Here is a 12,585-nt window from a genome sequence, read left to right on the forward strand (position 1 = left end):
GTCTGGAGACAGAATAAAATCATAAATATAACAATTACTTCCAGGGAGTGAATTGAGTTGAACAGGTTGCTACAGAAAGAGGTAAAAAAATATGTTAATTCTTAGCCTGGGGACTACATATATAATTACTTTAATACAGCAACTTGCCTCAGAGTACAGTGAAAATGAGGTTTCTTTTCTTTGTAGATATGCTTCTGGATAACTTTTTCCCCAACTTTTTCTTTTTTAAATACCATTTTCAACATAAGATGGTCTATCTATACAGCTGGGGTAGGAAGTTGCCAATAGCTGCAATGATTTTGCTGAGGAACTCCACTGCATCCTTATCCCAAAACATCTTCCTTTCCTTGACTGTATTACCTGGATGAGAGTTGGGGTTCATATAATTCTTTATCTGGGGTGGGCAAGATGCGCCATGAGTCATTCCTGGTTTCTGGGAAAGCTCTTCTCTTTCCTGGTTGGATTCCTGGTTTCATTCCTTTGTTTAAGTCACTATTCCCATAATGTATTTGCTGAGCATGAGTTAGAGAAGTATCAGTAGGCATTGGACACAGAGTTCTATGATCATATAGTTATGAAAATTTTTTGCATCTATATGGATTTATTAAATTCAAGTGAATATTTGTAGAGTGTGGTTAGTAGCAGTGAAGAATAGAAAGATGTTGATAGTGGAGGATGAAAAAAGTTAACTTTAGGGTTTTGGGGAGCCCTTCTTGGATGACAATCGTAAGTGAGGACAGACAAAAAGGAAACATAAACTTAATGTTTACCCTGGGTATAAGTAGAGTACCTGAGAGGAAGTAAAAAAAGGGAAAGAAAGAAGGCTGAGAGGGACATTGTTTAGACCATGGAACTCCTTGCTGTGTATGAAGACTCACTTCACCCCCAATTGGAGTAATTATGTCTGGTGTCAGGTCAACAAATCTGACTGGCTGGTAAATGCATGCCTATTTTTTTTCCCCCAAAGGTTTTCTTTTTTGTTTGTTTCAAGTTTTTGTCTAAATACTAGTTAGTTAATAAGATATAGTATAATAATAAAATTTAGAGTAAAATTTAGTGATTCATCACTTACATATAACATCAGTGCTCATTACAAGTGCCCTCCTTAATACCCAACACCCACTTATACTATCCCCTGCCCACCTCATTTTGTTCTCTATAACAAAGAGTCTCTTATGGTTTGCTTCCCTTTCCTTCCTCTTTCCATTCCCCTTTTTGAAGGTTTTCTTAGTTTGAGATTGTTTAAAGTGATGTCTTGATTGGACAGTTCTGTTCTAAATGTTTCTACACTAAAAGGGATAAGAACTAGTGGATTAGGGGCGCCTGGGTGGCTCAGTGGGTTAAGCCTCTGCCTTTGGCCCAGGCCATGATCCCAGGGTCCTGGGATCAAGCCCTTCATCGGGCTCTCTGCACAGCAGGGAGCCTGCTCCCCCACCCCCTGCCTGCCTCTCTGCCTACTTGTGATCTCTATCTGTCAAATAAATAAATAGAATCTTAAAAAAAAAAAAAAGAACTAGTGGATTAATTAACAATTCTCTGGCACTCCATTGAAACTTTGTATGTTGTATGGATAGACTCACAATGGGACTGATTGGGAGCTGACCATCGGAAGGAATGCAGCTCATCACAAGAAATTCAGATTCTGCCTACTGAGCATTTTGTCTTCTTAAACTACAAAATTGGCTATGACATGATTTGGCCCTTATTTCAGTATTTCTCAACATTTGTTCCATGAGCTAGCAATCTGGCAAGATTAGGACTAAAGGTGTCCCATCTGTGGTCAAATAAATTTGTGTAATGGTGCATTATATCTTCACACTAGAGCAGAAGTATATTTAGGGCTCAATCAGAACTTTCTCAGTGTCTCAGAAAGAAAACAATGGAGACAACCAATTATTATGACAGTATGCAAACAAATCTGGCATTGACTGAGGTCCTTTTGAGCCAGCAGAAACATCACCGTTGAAGTCTGTTAATAGGCATGTGTGAGCCAGTGTGTTTACCCAAGTGGGCACCATTCCATTTACCATGAGGAACATAAGCTCTGGAGCCAGTGCACTTGGGGCTCAGTCTGGTTCTTTCACTTATTGCCTCCATTTTCTCCTCTGTGAAATGGTGATGGCAGTAATACCTTGCTCATAAGGTTGTTAGAAGTCCATGAAATGCTGAAAAATAAGTGCTTATTATATACCATACTATATACATATATAACAGAAATGTTATCATACCAAGTTGTTCTTTCTTCTTTGGATTAACCTTGGGAGATTAGTAGGGTCAATTCCCTACTATTCCTTGCTACTAATTTGGTAAGAACTAAATTATCAAAAGCTTCATCACTTGGAGATTTTTATTTCATAAGGAAAATTATAGCTCTGGATTTATTGGCCCTGATGGAGTTTACATATTTCTGGTGAACCTGAAAGTTCTACTATGCTCCTAACTCAAATTAAATCATATCAAATAAAATCAACAGCTTTGTACCTGAGTGTTTTTCCAGGCATAATATTCAAGTGTTTTTGAATTTGGGAGATAACTTTAAGAAGCCTCACTGTGTTATGATCTATTATAAATACTGTGAATATTTTGAATGAAAAATACTATTTTCAAACAGAAATAGGGAAATAAGAGTTCACCTCTATACTTGTCTCAGCTAAAAAAAAGTTTTCAAAATAGTTTTGTTGTTGTTGATTCCCCAGGGAGAACAATGAAGTGAACAAAGCTGTTACAGATGTTTTAAAAACTTTTTCATCAACCTTATAGCTTACTAGTATAACATCTTTTCCCAGTCATCCAAGATGTATGATTTTGGTGAGTTTTAGTTAGCATTACTAACACAGGGAAAATAATGTCTTTATGGTTTGTTGGAAGCTAAAGTAAAATATTTTGTGTATTATATAATAACTTTTAAAGCCACCAATCATTGAGAATGAGAAATGGAAATTTATTTAATTGTTTGAATACTTGATCATTGTCTAGACAATATTCAGTATTGACTGACTGGATTTCTTTCTTTTAAAAAATATTTATTTATTTGAGAGAGAAAGCACAAGTGGCAGGGAGGGGGAAAGGGAGAAGCAGATTCCCTGATGAGCAGGGAGCCCTAGGACACCTGGCTTGATCCTGGGGCTTGGGGATCATGACCTGAGCTGAAGGCAGATGCTAACCAACAGAGCCACCCAGGTGCCCTTGGATTTATTTCTCTTGTAATTAGTTATAATAAGAGGAATTGATTTTTCCTTTCTGAAGTATGTTTCAATGATAGCAAGTAGTGAGCGATGAGAAGTACCATTGGAGAAAATCAAAGGGAATATTACCATGTGTAGTTTGTAACCCTCCATAGGCTATTGAAAATTTTTATTTGATTAGAAATAATCTACTTGATTCCAAATATGTTTGTCACCTATGTAAATAGAAGTCTCTGTAGCAAATGAAACACTAAGTAGAAAAGTGAAGGACACAGTTATATGGTTTGGTTCTTTATATACTATGAAACAAAAATGATCATTTTTTCCATAAAAATGATGTTTAGATCCCACATACACAAATGTAGGTAAATGGCATCAAGCTTGAGTAATAACTTAACAAAAATGCAGGTGCCGATGATACTGCAGAAGAAGGGCACAGCCAGATGTCATTGGAGTCTGTTTAAGTGTATATTTTCCTCACTTCATCTCAGAATCTTCTCATCTATGTAGGTATGGAGCAAGGGACAGATTAGGATGCCAGTTCTTGCTGTCCGTGAATTAAGAATTTTAGAATTCAAAGATCATTAAAACATGTGCTTATGCCTCCTTTCTCTCCTTCCCAGAATGGAACCCCACACCCTTTGAGAAACTTTAGAAAATATGCACCCTGCCTTACTCCTTATTCAGCCGAATTTTTGGCAGAACGAACTCATGGCAGTGTCTTATCTCTCATGTCAGTTTTTGAGTTTTTAGTTCTCAGTTTTATTTTTCTGTACTAGTTGCAATCTGGTGCGTAGCACTGTGGTATAATTGAACATGACTTGAACAACACCGTGGACCTGAATTGATCACTGCAAGGCAAATCTCCAAAAAGAAAAGTGAAAATTTATTTTTTTCCCCTCTCTGTGAATAAATATTTGGGGCTGTGAAAAAGTAGATTCCTGAGATGATTTGGTGTGTTGCTAGAACAAGCACCTGTTCCCTGGGTAATTCTCAAACCTGGGTTAGCTAGTCCAGATTACAGTTCTTCCCAGAGCCTGTTCCAGGAAAAACTATTCCTTTGATCTGCTTCACAATCAAAAGGATGTGAAATGAAATGAAACAAGATGAAATAAAATACTTGGCATTGGGTCATGAACATTTAAAACTGTGAATATGATTTCCACTTCCTGGAGTCTCACAACACTTAGGTAGGTTGTAAAAAAATATTTCAGTGAGGATGAAAATCTATTTAATTTTCAAAACCAGTGTTTCTCAGAACTGTTAGATTAATCAACTCATTCTTTTGTAATTATCTGTTATAATTCTCCCAGAACTAGTATTCTAAGAAACTCATTTGAGGAAATATCATAGTTCATCAATTTCTAGATGCTTATTGTCTTCACTTCTTTACACCTCTAGAATTGGGATGTTTCTTATATTTGATGGTGTCCTGGATTCAATGAAATATGGTTTTACCCTAGCAAATTTAATGTCAGATATGTGTTCTATTTTAGTTATGATTAAGCTCATCTGAGAGGACAAAAATTCAAAATGATAGTGGCTTCAATAACATTGGAATTGGTCTACCACCAACAAATCTGGAAATAGATGGTCCTCCATTAGAATTGCACTCTATGGTGTTGGAGACCCAGGCTTCTTCCTTTTTGTTGTTCTGTATTCCAGTCTTTATATCCAAGGTCATACCATGGTTCAAGAAGGCTATTCCATGTCTATCTGTAGCTGGAAAATAATTTCTGGTAGCAGGAAAATTTAAAAAAATAAATAAATAAAAAAGAATAAAAGTGAAGTGTCATTTGTCTCTTAAGGAAAGTTTCTCAGAAACTGCCAATGACACTTCTTCTTATATCCCAGGGGCCAGTACTTAGTAAGGTGGCCACACAGAGTATCCAAGAGGAACTGGGCAATGCAGTCATTTTTTTTTCGAGCTGTATATGATGAGCTAAAATTGTTATTTCTATGAATAAAGGGAAATCCTATGAAAAGGGGAAGGGTTGGAGAAGAATTAGTACTACCTGCCATAGTATGATCATGAAGTATTGATATTTATAGATTAAGCAAATTATCCCATAAAAAGAAACTAGGGAAATATCCAAGTTAACCCTTCCAGAGTTAAAAACATGAAGATGAATATTGTTGAAGATAAAAAATTCATTATTCCATTTGCAACCTGAAAATTAATCCTATCCTCTCCAATTAGTTTAGAAGAAATTTAATTTAGAAGTAGTTTAGAAGAAATTTCTTGGTATTCATGGCCTTGGGTTGTGAAGGGCAGAACAAAATGATATTCTCTGTTGAGTTCTTTTGATTCTCGGGTCATTCTGATTATCAAAATTTAAGTGGAGGAAAGCGCAGCCAGAGATAGAGGTAGTCTCACATGGTGGATATTGTGGAGATATGGGCTCTGAGTAAGAATGTCCAGAATGTCAAGAATTTGACTAGAGTGTTCTCAGCTGCTCTATGATTATGTTTGTATTACTCTTTCAGAGATTTTGATTCAACTAAATGCAGAAAGTACATTAAAAAATTCTTCAGTGTTCACCATTGTCTTTAATTTTTATATTTGCAATATCTTTAATCTCTAATTTTAAATAGAAGTACTGAAACCAGGAGACTGTTCATATTTAACCTCAAATTTGACTAATGTTAATTTGGAAGTACGGCTAGATGGCTAGATTATGACTGAAATTTTTTGACATTACAGTTGCAATAATTAAAAATGACCATATGCCACAGTGTAAATCCTTTTAAAAATAAATTTGTATCTGGGGCGCCTGGGTGGCTCAGAGGGTTAAGCCTCTGCCCTCGGCTCAGGTCATGATCTCGGTGTCCTGGGATCGAGCCCTACATTGGGCACTCTGCTCAGCAGGGAGCCTTCCTCCTCTCTCTGCCTGCCTCTCTGCCTACCTGTGATCTCTGTCAAATGAATAAATAAAATCTTAAAAAAATAAATAAATTTGTATCTTATTTAAGCCATTGTCATTTTGAAATTTCTGTCACTCTCAGTTGATACTCTTGATTCTTTTGCTTTATTAATCTATCCTTTGGCATATATTCAAAAGTATGTGTTGAAGCCAAAATTGTGTTACCAGTTCCTAAAAGCTATTATTCCATGATTCTTGCCTTTATTTATAAGCCATTAAAAACACTCTTACTTTACAGGGGCATGCAATAATTATGGAATAATGGGATATAAAATTTGATCTTTATTTACTATGTCAGATTATCTGATATCATAAGGCAAATAAAATTACAAGATAGTATATTCCTGTTGATCTTCAAATCCTATAGGCTTATTTTTAGGAAAAGAGGTATTAAATAAGTGATAAAAATTCAGAAAGATCCAATACATGAACCTTTTGAATTGGACCTGGCTTAGTGGGTTGATAAATGTTTTGCTTGTTATTTCTCTATTATTTCTATTTCCTTATGTTATTAAGAAGGATTAACCATTAGTATTTTTTAAGCAAAAAATCATAAAAACAACAGAAACAGACTGGTATTTATAATTTAATTTAATGCACCTAAGGAGGAAATATTTTTTTAAGAGAGGCAATCAACCAGTTAAGTCTATATTTCTTCATCATTATGAGATATTTATGGAATACCTCCTATGTGCAAAACATTCTGGTAGGTTTTGGCATATGGAAGTCAAATTCTAAATAACTCAACCAGGCTTAAATGTGTTTGAAGTAATAGTTGTATTTTTATTGCTTCAATAGAGTAAAAGGAAAATATCCTAGCTATTTTATTAAATTATAAAGTGATAGCATAACCACCAACACTTCACCTGTTTTCCTGGAAACTTGAGACCACTTAGTACTATAAATATTTAGAAGCACACTGATATGGCAATGATAATGAAACTGGGAGGTATTAGTAATTAACAAGATAGGTGTATTTCCACTGCAGTTGGAAAAGACTCCTTTGGCAGAATTCATTCTCCTTTGGAGAATGAATCTATCTCTCTGGAGCTAACTCTTCCGAGCAGTCAATTTATTCTGCTCCAACTGTAGGTTTCAGCAGTGTAGTCAGTCTCATGACTTACAGATCTAACATCACCTGCATTTCCACATATCATGGATTTCCACAATACTGCTCCTAAAGGTGTCATGTAGGCACTCTACTGTGATCTACTTGACATTTTCTATACTTTTCTTCCATCATCTAAATAACAGTGTTTTCAGTAGTGGAACTCAGGATTTAATAACTTTCTTACTGGGTGATAATAATCTCTTTAAATCAAAACTAAACTCTCTCATTAAAATTCAAATTTATAAATATTTTGGAGGCATATCTTTTCAAGCCGATGTGTAAATTCCAAATCTTCCTTTAGTCTCTGAAGCAATTATATACTTGTCAGAAGTAATTTTGTTTGCAAGATACTGGATCAGTAGCCCAACTTGTTTAATGGAATGCATAATCATTAAACTTTTAAGCAGGTAAACTTTTAGCTTTTATGGACATTTGACTTCTGTTGCAAAATATCAGTGTATTTCTAATAAAGAAGGAAATGATAAATGGAGCTTAGTGTTAAGAATTCTAAAACCTGGGTCTGGTTTCATGGGTATTTCTTATTTAACCTTGATTTCATTTAACTTTTAGAAGTTTGTTTCCTCATTCATAAAGTAGAGTAAATGATATTTGCCATGATTATATAACATAGAGCTATCAAGAAGATAAAATGTTGAGAAAAAAAGAAAATCTTAAAGCACTCTCAAAACTGATGTATGTGAATGTGTGTATAATTGATAAAAATTAGTAAACAATTTTATTTTGTTTGAGTCATTATTTATGGAAGTGAAAGTTATCACTTTTTAGAAAAATTTGGGGAAAAAAACAGGGTATGGTGTTTGAGATCTTCTTTGAGTGACTTGAACGAAGCAAGGCCCATAACATTTAATTTACCTTCTTGGAAAGACAGTAGGTGAAACAGATTCTATCAGGACTTGAACATGGTTCTCTGAAGACATAATGGTATTGTACATTTGGCATTCCACAAAAGCCCCTTTTGATCTTCAATGATATTTATAATATCAACCAATTCATCCTAGTTTTTTTCGTAATGGCCAGGGTAAGTTTGGTTCTTCCTGGATTTCCAAGGGTAGTAATGCATAGTTGCTACAGATGCATTGTTTCAAAATTAATTTCATACAGAGTCACACTCTCTAATGTAAGAAAGGACATAAAAGTAAATGTTATTTCTGAGAAGTAAATGTTATTTCTGAGACCAATTTTAATAACCATATTGTTTTTCATATGGATGATGATCCAAACTCTGATTCAAGATGATAGAAACATTGACTAAAATTATTGTGTTGTATGCTAATCTCTCCAAAATTCTACATCTTGTTCTTAAGATTTTGTTCTATGTTAGGATTCCCTGCATTGAATTATTTTTAAATGTATATGAAATAGAAATCCTACACTATTAATACCTTTCAAGATGTCATCAGAAAACATGAATGTATAAAAAATAATGATAAACATTATAAAAAGCCTTGACACATTCTTATAATAGTTATTGGGATACATTTGAAGAAATCTGACATGTCTGCTTCTCTTCTTTAGGCTTCTTTACCTGCAACAACTGATCTTCCAGAGTTTTTTATTGCTTCTTATAAATGGCCTGGATGGACCCATGGCCCATTGGATCAAAAAAATTGTGCTGCATCATGGGCATTTTCTACTGCAAGTAATAAAGTCATTTTAGTTACTTCCTTGTAATTCTCCCTTTAAGTCAAGATTCTGGGATAGTAATTAAAAAAGATTTTGAAATTTAGAATATTTCAATATTAACATTTGGCCAATTAAAATAAAATCATATTCAGACCAGAGAAAGCAGCCTTAACATTATATAAAAATTCCATTTTCACTCTGAAAATTCGTCTTGATTTTTAGGGTATAATTTTAAATGGAGAATAAATCAAAAGAGCAACAAAGAAAAGTTACCAAAATTTTTTTGTCCTTTGAGTTAAAGCCAGATGATAAGAGTATAAGGTATGTTTTCATTCATAATATTATCTGTAATACTAATATGAAATTACACATACCTATATAATTCATATATTCTTTTTCCTTTACAAATTTGCAAAAAAAAGTCTTATTAAACTACTTTGATGTAAAGAATACTTCAGAACAAGATAATAATGGATTAAATGGGTTTTTATCATTTAGATGAAAGCAAATTTGTAGCTTTTGACTCTAAAATGGTTGAGTAGCTTCTAAATTAGTATTGCTGTTACTTCAAAAGGGTAAGGAATACTACTTTTATAGTTACTTTCATAAAAGTTCACAAGTCAAATAAATCAATACTCAAGTTAATCTTAAGTTTTGGTCTCTAAGGTATCCTCAAAGGAATGTTAATTATATTGCATGCAGCAAATAACTTAAGTCTAACATGATGTTGATTGGTTACTATCAAAGGTCTTCATTAAACTATGTTCTAGGCTTTGAAGGTAAAATTTCAAGAGTGCTCAGAATTCTAAATTCTGAGCACAGAAAACATTGTAAAATAGGTACATAGGTTTACAGAGATGCCAAGCTCTGAAGGGTAATACTATTTTACACAGAAAAGTGCTGATTATACTTGTCTAAATATCATTGCTTCATAAAATAAGCTAGTTTGTTTTAGAAATGATGACTTTGGCCAAGCTTACCCCGGAATGACTTTATCTACTAAGTCTATTCTACTTCCTACTCCTCTAAAACAAATGCTTTCTGGATTTCTGATATTTGATCACTTATTAAGGATCCACATGGTGGTCCTGTTTGAGCCTTGCTTCACATGGGTAGGGAGATACTTAATCAGATAAATCATTTGTCATTTTGTGTTCATGTGGTTAATGTATTACACCTCTTAGGGGATATATAAGAATTTTGCTTTAAATGGAAGCTAGACCAGTATTTCTGAAGATATCTTAGGAAAGATGTTGCTGGTTAAATAGTGAGAGTAACATGCTAGTCTGATTTGGATGGTGTATTTTGGTGTCCCCAAGACATAGTCCCACGAATGGCCTTTGCCCAGGTTTATGTATGGATTTGTCTCCTACCTCATTCACCAAAACACCAGAAAGAGGGTTTTCAACACTTCTGTGATTTCAGATGACATGGTTTTTATATCGTGTATTCAGTATGACAAATCAAACTCATGCTGGTTTTTTTCTGAGTGTGTTAGGTAAAGAAAAGAATAAACTAGGTTCTTTTAAGAATCCATGTAACGGTGTCAGAAAATAATAGTTAAAACAAGAAAAAAAATGTTTTTCAAAAAAGCTAAAAGCTATTAGATGAGATGAAGAAGACATTTTAAAATATACATATATAAGAGAAAAATTAGACAGCCAAATACAATTTAAGGACAATGTCAGAGACTGAAGAGGTGAAAGAGTTTGAAATGGGAGGCGTGATGCGTGTCACAGGCAAAGGTAGAGATATAATAAATAAGCAGGGGACATGACAGTGTGTCTCAGAGTTAAAGGCCAAAAATAGTTTTCAAAAGGAGGGTGGAAATCAAGTCACTGAGCTGAGTCATTCGTAAGTATTTCAAGTGAATTTGGATTAAACATTCACTGAGATTCAGAAATGTTTGTCAAAGAGCAACATATTGTGTCCCATTGGAATTTAAAATATTTATCCTTGAGTTGAAATCTACAGATTCATGGGGTTGGGAGGGATCTTAGAATTCACATTTTTCAAGCCTTTGGTTTTCTAAAAAAGGTACAAGTAAATAAAACGACTAACCCTATCTCAGAAATGATCCTGGAAGCCAGGTTACTGATTCCTTGACTGCTGTTGTCCCAAGTAGTTTTTGAACTAGGGAATAGTTACACTAACATCTTAAAATTTACATTGGATTCTGAACCCTTGATCTGAAAGTCAAAGAATCAGAAATTTTCTCTTTTCTTTTATGAAAGGAGTTATTTTCTTTTTCTTTCTTTTTTTTTTTTAGATTTTTTTAAAAAGATTTTATTTATTTATTTGACAGACAGAGATCACAAGTAGGCAGAGAGTCAGGCGGTGAGAAAGAGGAGGAAGCAGGCTCCCTGCCTAACAGATAGCTCTATGCGGGGCTCGATCCCAGGACCCTGGGATCATGACCTGAGCTGAAGGCAGAGACTTTAACCCACTGAGCCACCCAGGCGCCCAAGGAGTTATTTTCTTGAAAATAGCAGAGGTGATAGTAGAATGTCATCTGCTCTTATGAAATATATCCCAGCATAGTAAGAGGTGGGAATTGAGAAGGAAGTAGGAGGTTATAGACTGAACAGATATTGAACATTTAAAATGTTCCAAAATTGGACTACAGAATTGTACATATGCTATAGTTACATAAAAACCCTGTAAATACAGAAATATATATGTAAATGAATTATTTAAAAATGAATTATTTTAGAATAATTCTAAATTAGCTCCTTGAGAAGTTCCAGTATACAGACAATTTTAATGGGCAAAACTACAACTTCTTCTGAGAAAATTGGATGGATAAAGAAAGTTTACTTTTTTGCCTTTAATTAAAAGTAACTATGTTTAAATATCAAGAACAAACTATACCAGTTACCCAACAACCACAAAAATTTGTACCAAAATTTTCCTAAGATCTCATCATTCGTATTAGTTTATCATGGTAGCATAATCAAAAAGATAATGTAAGTAGTTTTCTGCTACTGGTGGGTTAATTTTGCTAGTTTATTTTTCTGTGAGTATAGCATTGTGATTCTTGTTCATCATTATAATTTCTAGTGCTTAGTACAGTGCCTGTCACCTCATAGACAGTCAATAAGAATGTATTGGGAAAAGGAATGAACTAATTAATGACAGCCATGGGTATTTTATATTGTTATCAAGTTATATCAAGTATAAACAAGGTGGATTCCATGTCTATGTAATATAGGATCATGATTTCCAAAAGTATTATAAACGTGTGCTGTTAGTTTTTAGATTTTTTATAAGATTCATATTAGTATAGATTAATTTATGATAGGTGTTAAGAGTAACCAATCCAGATACTGGTTAAAAACCAAGCATTCAGTTTATTCCAATACAGATTATCAGATTAACTTGGATGAATTTCCAGTTAGTATTTCTATAAATTTTTCTGATTTCTTCCACTTAGTTGCACTCATTTCAAAATTTATATGTTTATCCATGATTATATGTAAGGTACAGGAGTTACAAATGTAAATGAGGCATGATTCTTGCCCTCAAGGAGTTTCAGTTGACAGATTTCTTTTTTTCTTTTTTCTTTTTTTTTAAAGATTTTATTTATTTATTTGAGAGAGAGAGACAGTGAGAGAGAGCATGAGCGAGGAGAAGGTCAGAGGGAGAAGCAGACTCCCCATGGAGCTGGGAGCCCGATGTGGGATTCGATCCTGCAATTCTGGGATCATGACCTGAGCCGAAG

At 34.1% G+C, this 12,585-nt stretch overlaps 1 protein-coding gene across 1 annotated transcript in view; it reads left to right on the forward strand.

Annotated features, from left to right (window-relative positions):
- Nucleotides 1-12,585, forward strand: part of TINAG (tubulointerstitial nephritis antigen) — a 93,075-nt gene that overhangs the window by 21,819 nt on the left and 58,671 nt on the right. Inside the window, exon 5 of the mRNA XM_004771846.2 lies at nt 8,757-8,880. Coding sequence (XP_004771903.1) covers nt 8,757-8,880 — 124 coding nt within the window. The remainder of the gene's footprint in view (nt 1-8,756; nt 8,881-12,585) is intronic.

This window comes from Mustela putorius, unplaced genomic scaffold, assembly GCF_011764305.1.
Source record: "Mustela putorius furo isolate JIRA1106 unplaced genomic scaffold, ASM1176430v1.1 tig00003983_pilon_pilon_pilon, whole genome shotgun sequence".
In the NCBI taxonomy this organism is placed as follows: Eukaryota; Metazoa; Chordata; class Mammalia; order Carnivora; family Mustelidae; genus Mustela; species Mustela putorius.